General features: G+C 36.7%; 1 protein-coding gene across 1 annotated transcript in view; it reads left to right on the top strand.

Annotated features, from left to right (window-relative positions):
- The window catches only part of LOC107595905 (receptor-type tyrosine-protein phosphatase U-like), a 271,117-nt gene that overhangs the window by 232,669 nt on the left and 12,253 nt on the right, over nt 1-26,195 (top strand). Inside the window, exons 21-24 of the mRNA XM_016286495.1 lie at nt 3,633-3,760; nt 5,610-5,807; nt 6,551-6,700; nt 18,795-19,109. Coding sequence (XP_016141981.1) covers nt 3,633-3,760; nt 5,610-5,807; nt 6,551-6,700; nt 18,795-19,109 — 791 coding nt within the window. The remainder of the gene's footprint in view (nt 1-3,632; nt 3,761-5,609; nt 5,808-6,550; nt 6,701-18,794; nt 19,110-26,195) is intronic.

The raw sequence follows: 26,195 nt of genomic DNA on the forward strand, positions 1-26,195 counted from the left end.
CTCACAATAGATGGATATGTAAATATGTGCTGCACGCTATCCTCTCAATAACAAAATAAATAAATGACAGCGGTGAGAAAACAGCAGTTCAGAAAGCATCTGATCATAGTGATGTGGATTCATTCAAACACCCGTATTCAAAAACGTTTCGGTTCTGCACCAACCACATTGTCTAAATAACATATTTTAGTTAAAAAACTGTGGAATTCATCAAATGCAATGACTTTAGTTCACTATTTATTTATTTTTTACCTCTAATAATTGTGGAATCTAGTCAGTCAGGTCTGGTGTAACTATAATTTTACACCACTGGTGACCCAAAAGCCGGTTGTCTGATATATCATGCTATCATACGTGGCATTTCATGCTTTGCATTTGGTGTTTGGCATTTAGAAAGCAGCATTCAGATACTGTATGTTTGAACATAGATAACATCATCTAGGATTTTCTAGACATGAGTAAATTCAATTCTTAAAGCTTAAAGAATCAATATCAGATGATACACACAAACTACAGATAGGACGTGTGAATATTTGCTTGTTTTATCAAATGTCAAGTAGAAACACTCATTTTTGAGATTCAGAGATGCATGTTCTGCTGTCTCATTTCATCCGCTCTCTCTCACTCGTGTCGGTCGTCAACACACCAGGGCCACTGATCAACACCGACTCCCTCCAAACACAAACACACGCATGCACTGCTGTGCTCTGTTTGAGCAGGTGTACACACACTCGTGTGTGGGCTTTGCTAGGCTTGCACTCTATCCGGAGGTTTAAACTGCATCTCATTTCATCCGCTCTCTCTCACTTGTGTCGGTCGTCAACACACCAGGGCCACTGATCAACACCGACTCCCTCCAAACACAAACACACGCATGCACTGCTGTGCTCTGTTTGAGCAGGTGTACACACACTCGTGTGTGGGCTTTGCTAGGCTTGCACTCTATCCGGAGGTTTAAACTGGCTTTAGGTCCTGAGATCTAGGTCTTGTGAAGGCCATCTGTATGTTCGCATTGTGACAGCGCAGCATACAGATGTGCTCATGACTCAGTGGGCTTTAATACAAATCTACCCCATCAGCCCTGCAGCTGCAACCCCAAAGCCCTCAAACCCACATAATGACAACTAGATTATCACTAGATTTTTGCAAAATGTCATGGCCCATGAAAAACTCAGAACACTACAGTGACGGGGTGCTCTGGGTGTTGTTTTTCATTTTGTTTGCTTGTTCTCCATGCTTTTGCGTGCGCGCGTGTGTGTGTGTTTTTTTTATTGATGCTTGCTTTAGCAAACATCACTAACAAGTCAAGTGAATTAAGTTTGTTGTTAGCAGCAGACTTCTCCTGGCAGAGGTGCTTTGATTAACCTGGGCTGGTGCTGTCAGCTGGGAAATGCCATTTCAATATGCCCATAAAAACATGCCTCCCCTCCTTCTATTTAAATCTCAATGTGATTTTTCGAGGATGTAGCTGCGGGTGATAGCAGGAGATCTGCTCAGGAACTCAGGAAGTGCAGCACCTGTTGTAGGCTGTAATTGTTTTAACAGGTAGAGAAGATAACAGACTCGTCGCCTGAGGGCAGAGTGTTCACAGCACTGCGCTTACAAACCTTCAGCGGCTTTCCTTTAGTGTTTCTAATATTTCCATGTGTGTGCATATCTGCGTGCTATTCATGTGCAATGTGTGCACAGAAAAATACACGAGGAAGAAAAGAACGAGACGAGAGTGAGAATGAAAGAGGTTCAGCTCATGTCATTCATAGTTAATACTTTATTAGAGGTGTTAGAGGTGAACCGTCCCACACTGACTGTGTTAAAGGTATAGTTCTCCCGAAAATGAAAATGAAAATTCTAATTACTCACCATTGTACCAAACCCTTCAAGCTTCTGTTCATCTGTGAAACGCAATTAAAGATGTTTTTAATTAAACCTGACAGATTTTTATCCATCCATTGAAAGTCCCCACAACCAAAACATTGACACTTCAGAAAGTTCATGAGGTAGACTAGTCTAAGCAGTTTATGCAGCCGGCCCCTGTTCATCATATAAAGCATTCTTGTGTTTTCTGAAGACTTACACAACAACAGTTTGCACTACAAGGCAGTGTGATTATGATTACCATAATAAATAAAAATAATGTATTAACAAATGCCAGTTTACGATACTAAACAGCATACACTCTAAAAAATGCTGGGTTAAAAAGGGACAAACCCAGCTATTGGGTTGTTTTGACCCAGCAGTTGGGTTGTTTTGAACACAACCGCTGGGTCAAAACAACCCAATAACTGGGTTTGTCCCTTTTTAACCCAGCATTTTTTAGAGTGTAAAGGCCTGTTTTGTTCAGCTAAAATAACTGGAAGTGAGTGACACCAAAGCACAAATGTGGCATCTGATCTCACGTTAAAAATAAGTTGGTTAGAGAATACCATACACTGTAAAAAAATGACCGTGAATTTAACGGTAAAAGACTGTAAAAATGCTACAGTAAAAACCTGTTAAATGGTTAACGGTAAATTCCCCTACTATATATACGGTGAAAAACTGTATTGGACAAAACATGTAATTTTACAGTAGTATACCGTTTTTGGAAGTGGAAAAAGACTGTATAATATTACAGTGAATAACCGTAAATTGACATTCCCAGAATTCCCTGCGTTACATTTCAAATTTGATGTTTTTTTTGTTGTTGAAATAACTGTTTATTCTTAGTTTTTTCTAATCAGTTTTGTATGTTAGGGTTGTGTGTTACACCTAATGTTGTTAAATGAATGTTTATTGCATTATTTCAGTCTCATGTGTGTCACCATGATGGTGTTTAGTGTCTGTGTGAATGACACTGTGTGCACCTTCTATATATGTTATTATTTAAAAGCTGCTTGTGATGGGCTTTGGTTCATCATGTGACTTTCTCATCACCTCCTGCAGTTGGTGGTTATCAGTGTATTACAAAGGTACAAAACAGATTTCAGTACTTCAATAGGTTGGTATATTAACATTATATCAGTTAATGAAATTACGGTATTTAACTGTAAATTTAAGTTAAAACCATAAAACCTAAAACGTTGCTACCGTATTTTTTACGGTAAAATTCTTGTAAGCACAGCTGCCGGTTTTTTACCATAAATTTTACGGAATTTTTTTTTACAGTGTAGTAATATTCAGATAATTTTGACTTGGTCAAGTAAGAACCCGTTTGGGCCCAGGACAATGTTCTCTTGATAAACATTGTGTTGCACCATAGCGATACACACACTCAAAAAACATATCATCTTAGCAACCACATAGCAGCGCACTGAAAACACCAGCCTTAGTAACTGCCTAGCATCCTGCAATCACTCACATTTCTTCAAAAAAAAAAAAAAAGTTAAAACTCTAGTTTCTTGCTGCTATCACTCACTGGATTTTCACTGCCAGCAGTTTCTCCATTCGTTGTCATCTATGTGAACCGATAGCTCCCGCGTCCCTGCAGCTTGCCATCTCTGTTTTCTCTTTTCTTATGTAATCCTCGTCGATGTCGCGACTCGCTATTTCACAAAACCACCTCGATCCTCTCTTCATCCTGCGTTCAAATTATTCACCTCCCACAATTCTCCATGAAAGCTCATTCCTCTCTCTCTCTCTCTCTCTCTCCGCAGGGCCCAAGCAGGACATGATCTATGACTTCTGGCGCATGGTTTGGCAGGAGAACTGCTATAGCATCGTGATGATCACCAAACTGGTGGAGGTGGGGAGAGTGAGTAGAATAAGCGTACCTCTGCCTCGGGCTGCCGCCGCCCACTGATGGACACTATCCATTATTGAACACTGACGACTGCGACCCACAGCTGACCATTACTGAAGATAAACTTTACCAAGAAACCCTATTAGCTAGAGAACATTCCATAATCGGCCAGTCATCTTTAGCACTTAATTGAGCTTTCCTTTGTCCCCTTTCCTCCAAAATGCCATGGTCACTACAGTTGTTAGTATACTGTAACATCATAGGATCTCTTTCAAAGAGACTTTCAGAATATTTCTATCTTTTGGTTTATTTATTTATTGGCTTGACCCAAATTATCACTGTTTTAATGTAGTATAACTGTTTTATGTGGTAACTGTAGCAATTATGATATTTTCGTGGAATCTAGTTACTACATGGTAATTATTTATTTATATAATATTTTGCAACTGATGTTAACATTAGCATACCTCAGCATGCAGTCATGCACTGCATAAAAAACAAAATAAACCTAATAAATATGATACATGTCGCAATAAACATTGAGGTCTTTCATATATATATATATATATATATATATTACTACTACTACTAATAATAATAATGATCTGGTCTAGATTATATTTGGGAGCAAGTGTCTAATTTCCATCCAGAATACAGGAAGTGTGTGTCGTGATGCACATGATGTTTAAGTGAAGTTGAGGTGTCTCATCTATGGCTGTATGTCCAGTCCCTTCAGAAGGCAGAGCTTAGAGTAGTGCTGCTATATTGATCCAACCGGACTCCCAGATGACCTGCCATGTGAAATTAGTAGTAGTAATAGTAGTAATTTATCTATTTATGTACTTTTATTTTTTAATTATATTGCCCTACATTAAGTAACATTTTGTCTTGAGTCTAAATAAAATATACTGATTAAGTATCATGAAGTCTTTATAAAAAAAAAAAAATGTTTTATTATTTTTTTCTTTATATGAATCTTTTTGACTTTGGGAAAATACACATTTTTGATTAAGACTCATTTACAATAGACCCAATCTGGATACTAATTGTTTAAGTGTCCTTATATTTTACTTTTTCTAGTCAAATATAATAAACCAGATTATCAAAATTACTGCTTAGATTTAAATGTATTTCTTAATAAATCAGATTCTCAATCTGAATCAATGAATGGCTTTCAGATTTACAATAGTCAATCGTTTTTTGCGTACTGTAACATAAAAAGAAAAAGAAAAATGGAATGAAATTCTCCGTGACTTCAGACATCTATAAACGATCCTGTACTCACGCTCTCAAGTTAAAGCCGGCAGTCCAAAACAGTGAATCTAATCACTAGTCTACAGGCAAAAAGTTCACTTCAAGAATACAAAAAGTGCTGTACATACACTCATAGAAAACAATGTGTTTGAGTAGACGCAGCGCTTCTGTGACCCTCTTTATGCATTGTTTTGCTAGTGCTGAAGGCACCTGGTTGGAAGACATACTTTATCAATAAAAACCCACCAAACTGGCCTTTGACATTTTTTACTGGCTGGTTGGCAGGTGTTCATTGCAGTATATCATGGTAACTGTACCGTGGTACAGCATGTCGATTCTGTACTCAGGCTCATCTACTCCAAGCTTCGAGATGACTCAGGTTGGGAGCCGGGTTAATTGACTGTGGCAGTAGTAGGTCATTGTAGACACTCCTTGAGTGTTCTGCTTGAAAGAGCTGTGGTAGTTCCATCCAACCCTGCACGGATATTCAGGAATTGACTGAACTCAATTTGTGAAGTGCCTCTACTTAAAACAGCCCATTTACTAGTGTATACAAAGAGCTACATTAGAACGGTGGCATTTTTAACTCACCACATTAAAGAAATCTGTTCGTTTACTCACTCTCATTTCGTTCTAGACCCTTGTGATTAGCTCAACAGTACACTGTGCGATCGTTCCTTGTTATTCGTCTGTCTGCAGTATGGGCGCTGGCCGAACCGGCTGTTACATCGTATTGGACGTGATGCTGGATATGGCGGAGTGTGAGGGTGTGGTGGACATTTATAACTGTGTGAAGACGCTCTGCTCGCGACGTATCAACATGATCCAGACTGAGGTAAGAAAACTAGTCAGCTAGTCATCCAACTAAACTAGGACAGGCTACTTTGGTGCTTACCCCAGTTCATTTGATGACAGAGTTTGGTTCGTCCGGATGTTGTGAACACCGTTTCCAAAACATCCATCAAATCCCGATGGAAAAAAAAAAACAATCAAGTCCCACATTTTTTCTCTGTGAACATTCTGTTCCACTTGGAAAAAATACAAAAGTACAATGGTTGGCGAATGGCAATTCATGTTGTTTTTAAATGTTAATGTCTCTAATACAAGTGCAGTAGGAGGTTGAATGCTACATTTTATGAAATATGTCATGCCAACTTCCAGTTTTAATTTCGCCTTGCTTTCAAATTCTGTATATTCTGTAAAGAAACAAGTATTTAAAAATGGACTAGAACAGAAGTTTGGTAAAAACAGATTTAGAAACATTAAAATGTGTTTTGTATAAAAATGTGTTACTTTTGAATAATTAATATATATACTGTATATTATTGTTTCCCCTTAAATTTGTTATGTAACTCATACAGTCAGTCTACAGAGAATGAGTTGGTGAACTGCATGTTAATAAACTGGAGGACGAATCTTTGAATATTTCTCCATTCAATTAAACCCTCAAGGGCCTGGACAACAAAGAAGAAACCATAAGATAAAAGCAAAAGAATGAACAGTGCATTGTGCATGTTTTGACATGGCCTCATTTCTTTGAAGCAGTTTTCTGTCCTGAGGTGTCAGTCTCTCTTTCAGGAGCAGTATATATTCATCCACGATGCCATACTAGAGGCCTGTCTGTGCGGAGAGACCGCCATCCCCATCAGCGAGTTTACGCTCACCTATAAGGACATGTTAAGTGTGGATTCTCAGACCAACACCTCCCAACTGCGTGAAGAGTTTCAGGTGAGCCAGAGTTAGGAGTGAATGAGCTGAGGACAAAAGACTCATAAAAGACTAACCTCACTTTCTTTGCTGGCCATAGAGTTGTTGAGTCTGAAGAGGTTAGAGGTTGTGATTTTCAGGATGTCACTCACCAGTTTACATTGCAATAGCAAAACTCTACATAGACTGATTTTAATGGGCAGTTGGTTGCGATTGTCTTGGACCTTGGCATGTTTTTAGTCATTCAGCGTTAGTTAAGTTTTAGTTAATATACTCTACCGGTCAAAGGTTTGAATATAATAATAATAATATGCTTTTGAAATAAGTCTTTTTCTCATCAGGGCTGCATTTGTTTGATCAAAAATATTGTAAATTTAAAATATCATATTACTTATATATATATATATATACATTAGAATGTAATTTATTCCTGTGATTAAAGCTAAATTCCCAGCATCATTACTACAGTCTTCAGTGTCACACGATCTTTCATAAATCATTCTAATATGCATATTATCAATGCTGGAAACAGTTGTGCTCCTTCATATTTTTGTGGAAACCATGATGCACAACGATTCAAACGTTTGGGGTGAGAAATTAATACTTTCATTCAACAAGGATGCAATAAATTGGTCAGAAATTACAGTAAAGACATTTATAATGTCACAAAAGTGTTTTCATTTGAAATAAATGCTGTTATTTTGAACTTTCTATTCATCAAAGAATCCTGAAAAAATAATCATGGTTTCAACAAAAATATTAAGCAGCAAAAACGGATAGAAAACTAATATTTGAGCAGCGAATCAGCATATTATAATTATTTCTGAAGGATCATGTTCCACAGATGCTGAAAATTCAGCTTTGATCACAGGAATAAAATGCATTTTAAAATATATTCAAAGAGAAACCAGCTATTTTAAATTGTGTCAATATTTCACATTGTTGCTATTTTTACTGTATTTTTAATCAAATGGTCAACTAGAGAAGTCAACTATGTGTAAATATAATTGCAATAGCTGCATGAGTTCCAGGGTCATTTTATTCACAGGGTTCTCTCAAAACTGACCCTAGAACTCTCAAACGATGAATAGAGTCACTGGTCACATTTTTACAAATTCACTCTTATTCTCTTTTGCCGTAATTATAAGATCCTTTTTGTGACCCATGAGCTGAGACAACCATCATCATGCCTATTTCATATTACTTCTTTAGCAAGTTAAAATCCAACAATATTACTGCTGATTACAGTCTAATTACAGCCCAATTTAATGTTATGAACTCTGCTAATGCAGTGCAGATGTGACTTGTTCAAGTAGATTGACTGCATCCCATTGCTTAGACCCAGGAAGAGACTGTGTGCTGAGATTGGTCCAAGTGGGAGGTACTGCTGAAACACACTGACAAATTAAACCAGTGACCTCAGCAAGCAAAACACCCAAGACATAGTATATGAAAACTTCTGGCCATATAAGGAGACCAAACATAATATATGCATAATCGTTTCAGAGAAAAATGAGCTGAAATTGTGTGATGTATAGTGTGTAATTGGAGTTGTCTTTATGAAAATTAGGAGCACTGATTGAAGCCAGAGATTCAAACCTCATGCATTTTAATTATTTTTTCTTTCTTTTTACAATGAGCTGAAAGAGAACACTGTACAAAGTGGTAATCTGTAGTTGTTACTCTGAAGAGCTATTTTTTACCTGATTTAACCCGTTGAAATTATTTTTATTAGTATTAATTAATGTATTTAGGTTTATTCAGTGATGTAAAATAATATTTTGGCTTGAATAAAACCAGTTAATTAAGAAAACAAACAAAACAATGCTACAGACTAAAGAAGGGGTTCAAGTCGTGTAGAGAACTGTTGTTATTTTTTAACTAAAACTATTAATTAATGTAATAAATATTAAATCAAATATAAATAGGCTATCAGATAAAAAAAAAACGTCTCAGGTTACTTATGTAACATGGTTCCCTGAGTAGGGAACAAGACACTGCGTCCTCTAGGGGTCACTATGGGGAACGCCTCGTTAAAAAAATCACAAATGCTTAATTGTCAATTAACTGAAATAAAATCTTTAATTAAAATAAATAAATAATATATGAGCAATATCACATGAGTAGCAGTGTGATATGGTTGTATATCGGCATGGCTGTGATTCGGTAATTCACAGCGTGCTGATATACATCCATATTGCACTGCTACTCGTGTAATATTGCATTTATATAACAGTTCGAAGGCATATATGTGTGGATACAAAATAAACAACAATGGAGTGTCTTTAAAAACCCTCTTTTGTATGGAACTACTTACTTCCACCACAGATTCAAATCCCAGTTTAACAGCTGACCTCAAGCCTCCATTATAAAAAAAAAAGAAAAACGTTACTTAGAACTTTAGTAACGAAGGAACGTTTAGTTGCTTCATTGAAAGCTTATTGTATCACTGTATTAAAAGCTCACTGAATTATATTTAGATTATTATGAGAGAGAGATGGACTGAGCGAGTGCGATTACCTGCATCTCATTCAGCATTTATTATTCAGCTCAATCTCATATTCACAATAAAACATTAGGACATCTCTGTTAAGAGTGATTTCCGATGACAGCGCTGCTCACTGCATTTGTTGGCAGCGACTTACAAGGTGTTGTTGAAAAAAAAAGAAGAAAAATTAGCTTCCTTGTTTACAACCCTGTATCAATCTCTTTCAATATAAAAGTATTTACTGCTGACTGTCGCCGTCTAATGGCGGAACAATGTAACTAAAATCACCATCACAAACACACACTCACCGTTTCTCAATACTAAATACTATCATTAAATGCTACTATTATTATTTAAAATATTATTTATTGAATAATAATATTTAATAAACAACAACAATAGGCATCATAAAAGTTGCTAGGCAATTCAGTCAAAAGTACAAAGGCAGCGCTCTGATATACAGCATCAAAGTTACATAAAATATAACGTGATGAGATGATGCTCTCAGACAAAACTATTTGCTCTGGAACAAATAATAGATTAATGAGACCAAAGACTACCCGATTTACCCAAAACAAATTATAGCTCGTGTTTAACCACTATAGAGACATCAGAGCTAGCGGCAAATTCCAGAAGATCTGGCCGAGGTGAGGCTGCTCTCGGCGGGTTCATGAGTGCTGAACAGCCGCTGACGCCCTGGAGCTCACATCTCTGAAAAGACTGAAGCAAATTTTCAAATAGACGTTATCTTTGTTAACAAACTGCATATTTGAAGTTTAAACAAGTACATTCTCGCCTAAAAACTCTCAAAACTACATTCTGTGACACAAAACAGTATTATTTGTAAAATTATAGTGGATTTGGGCATCCGTCATGACACTCGCAGTGAGAAATACCGCAAGCGGAGTGAAACAAATGGTGAAGTGGTTGGATTTCTGTTATCACTAGAATATCACACTTCTCTCAGCCAATCAGATTCGAGGACCAGAAAGAACTGTTATAAGTAGTACTAAAATAACACTAATGTAGAGACCAGAGTATCATAGAGGCTTGGCTTTGTGTGAACTGAAAAAAAAAGAAAAACGTTACTTAGAACTTTAGTAACGAAGGAACGTTTAGTTTAACGTTTAATTGAAAGCTTATTGAATCTCTGTATTAAAAGCTCACTGAATTATATTTAGATTATTATGAGAGAGAGATGGACTGAGCGAGTGCGATTACCTGCATCTCATTCAGCATTTATTATTCAGCTCAATCTCATATTCACAATAAAACATTAGGACATCTCTGTTAAGAGTGATTTCCGATGACAGCGCTGCTCACTGCATTTGTTGGCAGCGACTTACAAGGTGTTGTTGAAAAAAAAAGAAAATTATATTTAGATTATTATGAGAGAGAGTTGGACTGAGCGAGTGCGATTACCTGCATCTCATTCAGCATTTATTATTCAGCTCAATCTCATATTCACAATAAAACATTAGGACATCTCTGTTAAGAGTGATTTCCGATGACAGCGCTGCTCACTGCATTTGTTGGCAGCGACTTACAAGGTGTTGTTGAAAAAAAAAGAAGAAAAATTAGCTTCCTTGTTTACAACCCTGTATCAATCTCTTTCAATATAAAAGTATTTACTGCTGACTGTCGCCGTCTAATGGCGGAACAATGTAACTAAAATCACCATCACAAACACACACTCACCGTTTCTCAATACTAAATACTATCATTAAATGCTACTATTATTATTTAAAATATTATTTATTGAATAATAATATTTAATAAACAACAACAATAGGCATCATAAAAGTTGCTAGGCAATTCAGTCAAAAGTACAAAGGCAGCGCTCTGATATACAGCATCAAAGTTACATAAAATATAACGTGATGAGATGATGCTCTCAGACAAAACTATTTGCTCTGGAACAAATAATAGATTAATGAGACCAAAGACTACCCGATTTACCCAAAACAAATTATAGCTCGTGTTTAACCACTATAGAGACATCAGAGCTAGCGGCAAATTCCAGAAGATCTGGCCGAGGTGAGGCTGCTCTCGGCGGGTTCATGAGTGCTGAACAGCCGCTGACGCCCTGGAGCTCACATCTCTGAAAAGACTGAAGCAAATTTTCAAATAGACGTTATCTTTGTTAACAAACTGCATATTTGAAGTTTAAACAAGTACATTCTCGCCTAAAAACTCTCAAAACTACATTCTGTGACACAAAACAGTATTATTTGTAAAATTATAGTGGATTTGGGCATCCGTCATGACACTCGCAGTGAGAAATACCGCAAGCGGAGTGAAACAAATGGTGAAGTGGTTGGATTTCTGTTATCACTAGAATATCACACTTCTCTCAGCCAATCAGATTCGAGGACCAGAAAGAACTGTTATAAGTAGTACTAAAATAACACTAATGTAGAGACCAGAGTATCATAGAGGCTTGGCTTTGTGTGAACTGTATTAATTTTATGATATTTTCATTGGGGCTTTATGCAAATCATGTCATTTTGTTTCATCCAGGTTAAGTGCCGAATACTAACTCACAGATCAAAATGTGATGAAGTCAACCAGCTGTAAAGTCTATTTTCATTAGAATGGGTTTAATGAGGTGTCCCCTCACCTTACAGTCCCACTTGCGTGTGTGTTTTTAACATTAAGCTATTAATGGCTTCATGCCTGCTGCTCTGAGACTGTGTATCGTAATAATCATAATTGCAATGTCCCATTTGTGCTGTCAGAACCAATTGGGATTGAAGCACTTTACCCATTAAGTGTAATAATCTGCATAATTCTCAGTCTGATCCATTCACCTCAAGGCTCATAGCAGAAGTATTTGTATGTGACCAGTGTGCATTTATTTTCAGCCATTAAGCTCTGTAGACATTATTTGCCTGAGACAAAATCATCAACTTCAAAGGCAAATCTCTGCATCTATCTACAGTTGGGATCATAAGTTTACATACATCTTACAGAATCTGCAAAATGGTAACAATTAAAAAAGAGGGGTCATAAAATAGTTTTATTTCATCGTTGCAGTGTTTATTACTGCCTTGAATACGCTATTTCACACAACAGATGTTTACATGCAGTGCACAAGACAAAATGATAATAATACAATAATAAACTAATCATAATAATGAATTTGCGGTAACACTTTAGTTTAGGGACCAATTCACACTATTAACTAGTTGCTTAGCATGCACATTACTAGCATACTGACGGTTTATTAGTACTTATGAAGCATCTTAATGTCTTATTCTGCATGACCATATTTTAGATCCCATAACACTCCCCATACCTAAACTTAACAACTTCCTTATGGACTATTAATAAACAGCAAATTAGGAGTTTAATTAAAATGTGACCGAATTTACAGAAATTAAACTTTTTTTTAAGTTTACATGCTTGATTCTTATACAGTGTGTTATTAACTGAATGATCAGTGCAGCTGTTATTAATGCAGCTGTTAGACTAAAACTAAAATAAAATAAATTAAAGCTGAATAGAAATAAGTAATAATAATGACAAAAGCACACTGAAAACATACTCAAATGTAAGCAAAATAATAAACAAATAAATATATAAAACTGAAAATATATATAAAAAAAAATTACTATAATAGTATATAAATAATACTAAAATAATAATAATAATAATAATAGAACTGGATCAACAACGTGTGCAGCAGTTGTGATGCCAAAACCCAAAAGACTAATTCTCCATGGGTTCACAATGGGATTTTTAGACAAACTGACCAACACTTTCATGAAAACCTGTCATAAATGTTGTATGCACCTGTCAAACGCAACTATTTGTATTACAGTCTAATCTAGTCCACCTTAATTAAATGTAAACAGGTATGCACTATTTGCTCTGGAACAAATAATAGATTAATGAGACCAAAGACTACCCGATTTACCCAAAACAAATTATAGCTCGTGTTTAACCACTATAGAGACATCAGAGCTAGCGGCAAATTCCAGAAGATCTGGCCGAGGTGAGGCTGCTCTCGGCGGGTTCATGAGGGCTGAACAGCCGCTGACGCCCTGGAGCTCACATCTCTGAAAAGACTGAAGCAAATTTTCAAATAGACGTTATCTTTGTTAACAAACTGCATATTTGAAGTTTAAACAAGTACATTCTCGCCTAAAAACTCTCAAAACTACATTCTGTGACACAAAACAGTATTATTTGTAAAATTATAGTGGATTTGGGCATCCGTCATGACACTCGCAGTGAGAAATACCGCAAGCGGAGTGAAACAAATGGTGAAGTGGTTGGATTTCTGTTATCACTAGAATATCACACTTCTCTCAGCCAATCAGATTCGAGGACCAGAAAGAACTGTTATAAGTAGTACTAAAATAACACTAATGTAGAGACCAGAGTATCATAGAGGCTTGGCTTTGTGTGAACTGTATTAATTTTATGATATTTTCATTGGGGCTTTATGCAAATCATGTCATTTTGTTTCATCCAGGTTAAGTGCCGCATACTAACTCACAGATCAAAATGTGATGAAGTCAACCAGCTGTAAAGTCTATTTTCATTAGAATGGGTTTAATGAGGTGTCCCCTCACCTTACAGTCCCACTTGCGTGTGTGTTTTTAACATTAAGCTATTAATGGCTTCATGCCTGCTGCTCTGAGACTGTGTATCGTAATAATCATAATTGCAATGTCCCATTTGTGCTGTCAGAACCAATTGGGATTGAAGCACTTTACCCATTAAGTGTAATAATCTGCATAATTCTCAGTCTGATCCATTCACCTCAAGGCTCATAGCAGAAGTATTTGTATGTGACCAGTGTGCATTTATTTTCAGCCATTAAGCTCTGTAGACATTATTTGCCTGAGACAAAATCATCAACTTCAAAGGCAAATCTCTGCATCTATCTACAGTTGGGATCATAAGTTTACATACATCTTACAGAATCTGCAAAATGGTAACAATTAAAAAAGAGGGGTCATAAAATAGTTTTATTTCATCGTTGCAGTGTTTATTACTGCCTTGAATACGCTATTTCACACAACAGATGTTTACATGCAGTGCACAAGACAAAATGATAATAATACAATAATAAACTAATCATAATAATGAATTTGCGGTAACACTTTAGTTTAGGGACCAATTCACACTATTAACTAGTTGCTTAGCATGCACATTACTAGCATACTGACGGTTTATTAGTACTTATGAAGCATCTTAATGTCTTATTCTGCATGACCATATTTTAGATCCCATAACACTCCCCATACCTAAACTTAACAACTTCCTTATGGACTATTAATAAACAGCAAATTAGGAGTTTAATTAAAATGTGACCGAATTTACAGAAATTTTTTGAAGTTTACATGCTTGATTCTTATACAGTGTGTTATTAACTGAATGATCAGTGCAGCTGTTATTAATGCAGCTGTTAGACTAAAACTAAAATAAAATAAATTAAAGCTGAATAGAAATAAGTAATAATAATGACAAAAGCACACTGAAAACATACTCAAATGTAAGCAAAATAATAAACAAATAAATATATAAAACTGAAAATATATATATAAAAAAAAATTACTATAATAGTATATAAATAATACTAAAATAATAATAATAATAATAATAATAATAATAATAATAGAACTGGATCAACAACGTGTGCAGCAGTTGTGATGCCAAAACCCAAAAGACTAATTCTCCATGGGTTCACAATGGGATTTTTAGACAAACTGACCAACACTTTCATGAAAACCTGTCATAAATGTTGTATGCACCTGTCAAACGCAACTATTTGTATTACAGTCTAATCTAGTCCACCTTAATTAAATGTAAACAGGTATGCACTGCTGTGCTACTACAGGTATTTTGAACAATGCAACTTGAAATTGTACTAAAAAGTTATGCAGACCCTTCAGCAATTGGGGCAATTGAAAGTAAATTACTGTTCAATTTAAATTAAATTAAATAAAACATGTAGTCTTACATCTAGGGATGCACCAAAATTAAAATTCTGAGCCGAAACGGAAACCGAAAATTCTGGATGCACTTGGCTGCTTTGTAATGATTATTTATTATTTTATTAAATCATATAAAGTAATTTTGTAAGACTTTTTAAATTGAACTCAATTTTAATGATACTGAATTAAAAAAACAAAACAAAACACAAGCCAATAAAATAACCACACTTTTACTGAAAGTAACAACCAGCTGTAAAGTCTATTTTCATTAGAATGGGTTTAATGAGGTGTCCCCTCACCTTACAGTCCCACTTGCGTGTGTGTTTTTAACATTAAGCTATTAATGGCTTCATGCCTGCTGCTCTGAGACTGTGTATCGTAATAATCATAATTGCAATGTCCCATTTGTGCTGTCAGAACCAATTGGGATTGAAGCACTTTACCCATTAAGTGTAATAATCTGCATAATTCTCAGTCTGATCCATTCACCTCAAGGCTCATAGCAGAAGTATTTGTATGTGACCAGTGTGCATTTATTTTCAGCCATTAAGCTCTGTAGACATTATTTGCCTGAGACAAAATCATCAACTTCAAAGGCAAATCTCTGCATCTATCTACAGTTGGGATCATAAGTTTACATACATCTTACAGAATCTGCAAAATGGTAACAATTAAAAAAGAGGGGTCATAAAATAGTTTTATTTCATCGTTGCAGTGTTTATTACTGCCTTGAATACGCTATTTCACACAACAGATGTTTACATGCAGTGCACAAGACAAAATGATAATAATACAATAATAAACTAATCATAATAATGAATTTCCGGTAACACTTTAGTTTAGGGACCAATTCACACTATTAACTAGTTGCTTAGCATGCACATTACTAGCATACTGACGGTTTATTAGTACTTATGAAGCATCTTAATGTCTTATTCTGCATGACCATATTTTAGATCCCATAACACTCCCCATACCTAAACTTAACAACTTCCTTATGGACTATTAATAAACAGCAAATTAGGAGTTTAATTAAAATGTGACCGAATTTACAGAAATTTTTTGAAGTTTACATGCTTGATTCTTATACAGTGTGTTATTAACTGAATGATCAGTGCAGCTGTTATTAATGCAGCTGTTAGACTAAAACTAAAATAAAATAAATTAAAGCTGAATAGAAATAAGTAATAATAATGACAAAAGCACACTGAAAACATACTCAAATGTAAGCAAAATAATAAACAAATAAATATATAAAACTGAAAATATATATAAAAAAAAATTACTATAATAGTATATAAATAATACTAAAATAATAATAATAATAATAATAGAACTGGATCAACAACGTGTGCAGCAGTTGTGATGCCAAAACCCAAAAGACTAATTCTCCATGGGTTCACAATGGGATTTTTAGACAAACTGACCAACACTTTCATGAAAACCTGTCATAAATGTTGTATGCACCTGTCAAACGCAACTATTTGTATTACAGTCTAATCTAGTCCACCTTAATTAAATGTAAACAGGTATGCACTGCTGTGCTACTACAGGTATTTTGAACAATGCAACTTGAAATTGTACTAAAAAGTTATGCAGACCCTTCAGCAATTGGGGCAATTGAAAGTAAATTACTGTTCAATTTAAATTAAATTAAATAAAACATGTAGTCTTACATCTAGGGATGCACCAAAATTAAAATTCTGAGCCGAAACGGAAACCGAAAATTCTGGATGCACTTGGCTGCTTTGTAATGATTATTTATTATTTTATTAAATCATATAAAGTAATTTTGTAAGACTTTTTAAATTGAACTCAATTTTAATGATACTGAATTAAAAAAACAAAACAAAACACAAGCCAATAAAATAACCACACTTTTACTGAAAGTAACACAATAAAAATGGACAGAATTTATATTAATATTGGTAACACTTTACAATAAGGTTCATTAGTTAACTACTTTAGTTAATGAACTAAGAATGAACAATAGTTCTTCAGCATTTACTAATCTTCATATCAATTTCAGCATTTACTAATGCATTATTAAAATCAACAGTTGTGCTTGTTAACAGTTAATGCACTCTGAATTAACATGAACTAAGTGTATAACAGTATTCTCATTAACTAACATTAAGAAAGATGAATAAATACTGTAATAAATGTATTGTTCCTTGTTCGTTCATGATAGTTAATACATTAACTAATGGAACCTTATTGAAAAGTGTTAGCTTAATATTAAATATATTATTTTTATTCACCTCTATGTAACAGAATCAGATATACGGTTTTTTTTTTTGGACTAATTATCCAAACAATGTATAGTCCTACAAAGCTATTATTATCAGAGCATATGAGCAGAGCATAGCGTCACTGAAGGTAGCATTATTTTAGCAGCGTTGCCCAATACAGCTGAACTAGCCTACACCATGTTGCAGCACAGTAGCTCTACTGCAAACCGCAACAAGTATACTGCATAGAAATAGGGTATATGTCGAACATTATCTGACCAAACCCGGAAAACAGGTCTCATTGCTTCCGCTTGTCGGAGAACGTGTTAACAGCCGTATTAAATAATAGCGATATCTATGGACTTTTAAGATAATCAGTAAAACTAGCTAGCTGTTTTTATTGTTGATGTTTTATTGAATTTTTATATCTAAATGTGATAAGAATAAAAATAATAATAATTTAGATATCAGTCCGCATATGTGATGGACATTGGTTATGATCATCATTGGTATCTACTTTGAAGGCATCTTGTGTAAAACTGCTTCATATTTAACTAAGCATATGCAAAACGCTTGAACTGGAAGCAACGAGACCCGGTTAACAGAATACGAAAGTCTGTTGCACATAACCCCTATTTCCTGTCAGCGCATTATTTGAGTGGACTTTGCTTTTCCGGTGAGCATGAGCGGTACACGAGCGGAACGCACATTCGTAGATCGGAATATTGAGTTGAGCGTCAAACCGCGCCGTGACGAGGAGAGTGAAACATGTGCGCTGAACACTGCGGGGCGGGGCACGATGCGGCGCGCCATATATATTATTATTATTATTATATGTAACCTATATTTTCGGTGCATCCCTACTTACATCCCCTCCTTGTTTACAAATCCAAAGTAAGTCCATACATCCGATTTAAACGCGGACGGGGCTTTTCTGATAACTTTCCGCGATGCCACCTTCTTTATTTTACTAACTTACTGCATCCTGAAGGTGACCCAGCTGACCTCACCAGAAAAAAAACTCAACTGGATTTTAAAGAAATTGATTTTATTATTCTACCAAATAGTATAATAAAAGATCGATACTTGGCGTCCGTGTATCGATACAGTATTGCCGCGGAAAATATCGCGATACTATGCTGTATCGATTTTTCCCCCCACCCCTAATTGCTATTCGAAATAACTTATTCAAGGCAGTAATCTATCATCTTGTGCTTTATGCTTTAGTGTCTGAAGGATTGTAGAAGTCTTGAAAATTCTCTTTCATGGCATTATTCACCTCTTCCATTTTCTCTGTTGGTCATTCTTGCCTCTAGCCATTGCCTGCATAGTTTTACTTCCTCATCCTCTCATAGTCTACTTACTTCTATCTTTCCACGTCCTCTGAGTGCTTTCAGACACCCTTTGATCCCTTGTCTTTTCTCTGTGTCTGACTTCTGTCTCTTCAGACTCTAAACTCTGTCACCCCTCACCTGGATGTAGAGGAGTGCAGCGTCTCTCTGCTGCCCCGCAACCGTGAGAAGAACCGGAGCATGGACGTGCTGCCGCCCGACCGTGCGCTGGCGTTTCTAGTCTCCACCGAGGGCGACAGCAACAACTACATAAATGCGGCACTGATGGACAGCTTCCTGCAGCCGGCTGCGTTCGTGGTGACCCCTCACCCCCTCCCCACCACCACCGCTGACTTCTGGAGACTGGTGTTTGACTACGGCTGTACCTCCATCGTCATGCTCAACCAGCTCAACCAGTCCAACTCAGCCTGGGTAAGATATATTTATAGATTCCCGCCAAAATGTATTGCAGTCACGGATAAAAAAAAAGTAACAAGTGTGAAACCAAAATTTAAAAACGCAAGTAAAATTATATTGCACAAAATAAAAAAAAACGAAAGCAAAGTTTTCAGAATAGCAAACAATGGTCACGGATCAAAAAAATAATAAGTGTTAATCAAAAATTTTAGAATGCATTTAAAAATAATAATAAGCACAAATCAAAACTTTAAACACGTTTAAAATCATATTGCACAAAACTATTATAAATATTAATGCAAAATTATCCGAATTGCACACAAAATCATGTTTTCCTTGGTTATATTTATCTGTTTTTTGTGCTCTCAGACATTTTCTGCAGATATTTTTATTTTTTTTGTACGCTTGTGCTGTTTTTCCCTTCGCTCTTTATTCCACGTAAATAAGCGTCATCATTGGTCCACTAGTTCTAGATTGACAGCTCCTCCTCTAACCAATCAGCTGAAGATGGGTGGTGACGTCACTCCAACGTGCCTCATTACTGCCGATGCTCAGTGTTCAGTGTACTTGTACAGGTGAAAATGGATAACTGTCAGCTGGGGTAACATCTTTCCATGCAGGACACCGTTATATGTGTTTGTCTGTCACTGCTGTACGCCTACCTTTTTGTGCAATATAATTTTACTTGCGTTTTTAAATTTTGGTTTCACACACTGCGGGGCGGGGCACGATGCGGCGCGCCATATATATTATTATTATTATTATATGTAACCTATATTTTCGGTGCATCCCTACTTACATCCCCTCCTTGTTTACAAATCCAAAGTAAGTCCATACATCCGATTTAAACGCGGACGGGGCTTTTCTGATAACTTTCCGCGATGCCACCTTCTTTATTTTACTAACTTACTGCATCCTGAAGGTGACCCAGCTGACCTCACCAGAAAAAAAACTCAACTGGATTTTAAAGAAATTGATTTTATTATTCTACCAAATAGTATAATAAAAGATCGATACTTGGCGTCCGTGTATCGATACAGTATTGCCGCGGAAAATATCGCGATACTATGCTGTATCGATTTTTCCCCCCACCCCTAATTGCTATTCGAAATAACTTATTCAAGGCAGTAATCTATCATCTTGTGCTTTATGCTTTAGTGTCTGAAGGATTGTAGAAGTCTTGAAAATTCTCTTTCATGGCATTATTCACCTCTTCCATTTTCTCTGTTGGTCATTCTTGCCTCTAGCCATTGCCTGCATAGTTTTACTTCCTCATCCTCTCATAGTCTACTTACTTCTATCTTTCCACGTCCTCTGAGTGCTTTCAGACACCCTTTGATCCCTTGTCTTTTCTCTGTGTCTGACTTCTGTCTCTTCAGACTCTAAACTCTGTCACCCCTCACCTGGATGTAGAGGAGTGCAGCGTCTCTCTGCTGCCCCGCAACCGTGAGAAGAACCGGAGCATGGACGTGCTGCCGCCCGACCGTGCGCTGGCGTTTCTAGTCTCCACCGAGGGCGACAGCAACAACTACATAAATGCGGCACTGATGGACAGCTTCCTGCAGCCGGCTGCGTTCGTGGTGACCCCTCACCCCCTGCCCACCACCACCGCTGACTTCTGGAGACTGGTGTTTGACTACGGCTGTACCTCCATCGTCATGCTCAACCAGCTCAACCAGTCCAACTCAGCCTGGGTAAGATATATTTATAGATTCCCGCCAAAATGTATTGCAGTCACGGATAAAAAAAAAGTAACAAGTGTGAAACCAAAATTTAAAAACGCAAGTAAAATTATATTGCACAAAATAAAAAAAAACGAAAGCAAAGTTTTCAGAATAGCAAACAATGGTCACGGATCAAAAAAATAATAAGTGTTAATCAAAAATTTTAGAATGCATTTAAAAATAATAATAAGCACAAATCAAAACTTTAAACACGTTTAAAATCATATTGCACAAAACTATTATAAATATTAATGCAAAATTATCCGAATTGCACACAAAATCATGTTTTCCTTGGTTATATTTATCTGTTTTTTGTGCTCTCAGACATTTTCTGCAGATATTTTTATTTTTTTTGTACGCTTGTGCTGTTTTTCCCTTCGCTCTTTATTCCACGTAAATAAGCGTCATCATTGGTCCACTAGTTCTAGATTGACAGCTCCTCCTCTAACCAATCAGCTGAAGATGGGTGGTGACGTCACTCCAACGTGCCTCATTACTGCCGATGCTCAGTGTTCAGTGTACTTGTACAGGTGAAAATGGATAACTGTCAGCTGGGGTAACATCTTTCCATGCAGGACACCGTTATATGTGTTTGTCTGTCACTGCTGTACGCCTACCTTTTTGTGCAATATAATTTTACTTGCGTTTTTAAATTTTGGTTTCACGCTTGTTATTTTTTTTATCCTTGACTGCAATACATTTGGCGGGAATCTGATCCCATACCCATTAGCTTCCACAAAGAGGTTGCTAGTCTTCCTGGGGTCCAGAAATCAATCCAAGACAAACAGTCTTACAAATAAATAAAAACGAACCACAATTTCACTTATCACATCACAAAACTATACATCTCAGCAATCGCAGCACTTAAAATGTACATCTACAAAACTATACATCTCAGCAGTAGCAGCAGTCAAAATATACATCTACATATTTACAAGCAAATCTTCACATTTTCTTCGAAATACATATGTACAGTTACTCTTTCGTATATTTATGGGAACCATATTCCAAGCGACAGAACCACGATAAAGTACAGTCTTTTTCATTCGATTTTTTTCACAAAATTTGTTTCTACATATGAAAGTTGTCCAGGTTAAATTTAAAACTGTGAGATTTATAGCGATTTGTAATGTTTTTGACGACTGTGGTGTGAAAATAACCCCCCACAGAGCCCATAATTCTCACTTTGGGTGAACAGAAAACACACAACGTGCTTTTCATTTGAGACTCCCCACATTGATAATGTGTTTGTCTGTCTAAATTGGCAATGGAAAGGACAAACTCACCAAGATACCAACTTACCCGTGATTTCCACTCCTCTCCCCTTGTAGGCAAGCACTGTGACCCGTTCTCCATGATAAAGCATCTCTGGTCCGCATTATTCCACTGAATACAAAATCAGAGTGTGTCATCTTTAAGACTCAACTGATAATAAAATCAGTATGTGTGTGTTTGTGTTTGTGTGCGTGTGTGTGTGTGTGTGTGTGTGTGAGTTTGTGTGTTTGTGTTTGTGTGTGTGTTTGTGCGTGTGCGAGTGTGTGTGTGTGTGTGTTTGTGTGTGTGCGTGTGTGTCTGTGCGTGTGCTTTTGCATTAGTGAGGTGATCTGTACAACATTATTTAATAGTTATTTCTGCTTCCTGTCTTCCATCTGATGTGTGTGAGTGTTTTTCCAGACATTATCACACTCAATTAGTAATCTAACCTTCTAGAAATATCTCTCTGTTCTCTTTCTGCTACAGTCACTCTTTTCTGATCTGTCTGAGTGTGTTCGGATTAATATTCTTCTGCACCATGTCACTCTGTTAATACACATCACTGTGACAAGGATTTATCAATTTCTATCTCATCTATATCAGCATCTCTCTATCTCTCATTGGAAATACATTGCTGAAGCTGTTTTACGCCTGCTCGTTTCAAATAACACTGTGCTGGATTAGATCTGTCTGCAACCGGCGTGAGTGAAAATTAATTGACACATTGAGCAAATGGTAATCTGGTGGGAGATTGGAGAAACGAGCAAGTATTATTTATCTTGGTGGGCCGCAATTGGATTTTCAGTGCTGATTAGCCTATCTCTGGCGTTTCCTTGACTCCATTATCCTTTCACTGTCTATCTTCACCCTTCGCCTAATCGCAAGATGCCCATTTTCTGCTGTATATATATATATATATATATATATATATATATATGCATTTCATGCATGCATTGAATTTAATATGTATTTTCTATGATTCTATGATTATTTTCTATGATTTTATATATATATATATATATATAAAAGCTGTTTAAAATATTATTAAGAAATAGGTTCAAATTTACACTTTGCAATAATATTACATTAGTTGACATTAGATAACTACAGTAGTTAATGTGAACTTACAATGAAAAATACTATATTTGTTAATTTCATCATTAACTGAAACATTATTAAAATAAATGAATAAATACATGAATCTGCTAATGTTATTTAATATACCTGAACTAACATGAACAAACAATGAACAGTTGCATTTTTATGAATTTATGTTAAATATTAATAAATACTGTAACACGTGTATTTCTCATTGTTATTATATGTTAGTTCATGTGTTAACTACCTTAAATTACGGTGGATTAAATTCATGAATGTTAACACATTTTTAATTGTAAAGTGTTACCGGCTAATATTTGATCATGTTGTCAATATGAAATGGTATAATTCAAATATATAATGGTATTATTTATACCATGGTCTGTCTGATTACTCGATTCTGATTGGCTGGCAGGTATGCATTAAAGCCGTTTAATGCATGGGTAGTTCCAAGTCAGTTTAATCACCGTTCTGTATTAATGCGCTGCTTTAATTGATGCACAGAGTGGGAGAGAGGTCGGAGATTGCAGATCTGGCTGCGCACACACAGAAACTTATTACGACTTTTATTAATAAAATAGCATAGATACTAGATTGCTACATTATATTTCTCAGCAAGGAGGGGGTAAAATCGCTGTTTTTGAAGTAACTAAACAGCTTCATTGTTTGAGAGAGACGCGCAGACAGAGGTAATTCACACACAACTGTCATCTCTCTCGATCAATAATTAATTCAAATAAATGTTGTCTTACTGCACTATTTAATCCCTGAAGACCCTTGCTTCAGTTTGCCTACAGAGCAAACAGGTCTGTGGACGATGCAGTCAACATGGGACTGCATTATGTTCTGCAACATCTAGACAGACCAGGGACTTATGTGAGGATCCTGTTCGTGGACTTCAGCTCGGCCTTTAACACCATCATCCCAAACCTCCTCCTGCCCAAACTAACTCAGCTCTCCGTGCCCACCTCCATCTGTCAGTGGATCAACAGCTTCCTGACAGACAGGCAGCAGCTAGTGAGGCTGGGAAAATACACATCCAACACCCGCACCATCAGCACTGGAGCTCCTCAGGGTTGTGTTCTCTCTCCACTGCTCTTCTCCCTGTACACCAACGACTGCACATCTAAAGACCCCTCTGTCAAGCTCCTGAAGTTTGCAGACGACACCACACTCATCGGCCTCATACAGGACGGTGACGAGTCTGCTTACAGACAGGAGGTCGAGCAGCTGGCTGTCTGGTGCAGTCTCAACAACCTGGCGCTCAACACGCTAAAAACTGTGGAGATGACAGTGGACTTCAGGAGAAACCCCTCTGCACCCCCCCCACTCACCATCATGGACAGCACTGTAACTGCAGTGGAGTCATTCAGGTTCCTGGGCACCACAATCTCTCAGGACCTGAAGGGGGACACTCACATTGACTCCATTGTGAAAAAGGCCCAGCAGAGGTTGTACTTCCTTCGACAGCTGAGGAAGTTTAACCTGCAGCAGGAGCTGCTGAAACAGTTCTACTCCGCCATTATTGAATCTGTCCTCTGCACTTCAATAACTGTCTGGTTCAGCTCAGCTACCAAATCTGACCTCAGAAGACTTCAGAGGGTAGTCCGGACTGCTGAGCGAATCATTGGTACAACCCTCCCTTCTCTCCAAGAACTGTACTCGTCCAGAGTGAGCAAAAGGGCTGGCAGAATCACTCTGGACCCCTCACATCCAGCACACTCCCTCTTTGAACTGTTGCCATCTGGTCGACGCTACAGAGCTCTGAGCACCAGAACGACCAGACACAGGAACAGTTTCTTCCCTCAGGCCATCCATCTCATGAACACTTGACAATAACTGTGGAACACACACTATTTATTCACTCATACACTTATTTATCTAACACTCATACTCAGTCTAATTCACTCATACACTTCTTTATCTAACACACATACTCAGTCTAAATTTCAATTTGCACATAATATACCTGTACATACAACTGTCTATTGGTATATACCTGTACATACAGTTGTCGATTTGTATATTTTTATTCCTTATTTACTTGTTCTATTATTTATTTATTTATTATTATTTTTTTAATTATCTTTTTTTGTTCTGTCACTATCATTCTGTTGCACTGTGGAAGCTTCTGTCACGAAAACAAATTCCTTGTATGTGTAAACATACCTGGCAATAAAGCTCATTCTGATTCTGATTCTGATTCTTTGCGGAGGCAACCGTTTCCGCTTCGCATCTACCCGATATATAAACAAAATGAAAACTAACATGAATTTCAAAATTGAAAAAATAAAATATATATTACATTTCTAACAACATTTCTTGGCACTGGTGTTTCAAACTAGATTTTTTTTTTGTCATGGGCATTATTTAATCCTTATTTGTAGGGTTGGGTATCGAGAACCGGTTCCAAATTTCCAATAATCGGGTATTCGATAAGACATGTGCATTTCGATTCCACTTAACGATTCTCACGTTCGCATTTTAATGTGATTTTAAACTATTTAAGTGCAGGAAGGGAAAGAACTTGCACACTGTTTGCATGCAGTGCACACATCTGAAGCGCGAGCACAGAGAACAGTGGTCCCAATGCAGGTTCCCGACCTGTGTCCGTTCTCGAACTGTTCCGTGCATTTCCACAAAGCTTGTATTGGGCCAGAACTGACTTCTCTTTCACATTTATCGACCAGTATGCACGAAATACGTCAGTATATCATCATAAACACAGCCGGGTTTTTTTGTCTTAAGTGGCCGTAAACAGATGAGAAAGAAAACGCATGTGTAACAGTATTTTTAGATCTGTGTGTGTTCGGTGTTAAAGAGACAGCCGTCTAATAAACGTGCTGCCTATCATTAATGTTAATCAAAGAACAAAAGAAAATAATCCTCTAGGTGCGACCCCTAGAGGACCCAGTTCGAAGTTCCCATGAAAGGGAACGTCTCAGGTTACTTATGTAACCATGGAACCATGGTTAGGGAACGAGACACTGCGTCCTCTAGGTTTCCCATAGCGACCCCTAGAGGA

This window comes from Sinocyclocheilus grahami, unplaced genomic scaffold (assembly GCF_001515645.1).
Source record: "Sinocyclocheilus grahami isolate Dianchi unplaced genomic scaffold, SAMN03320097.WGS_v1.1 scaffold210.1, whole genome shotgun sequence".
In the NCBI taxonomy this organism is placed as follows: Eukaryota; Metazoa; Chordata; class Actinopteri; order Cypriniformes; family Cyprinidae; genus Sinocyclocheilus; species Sinocyclocheilus grahami.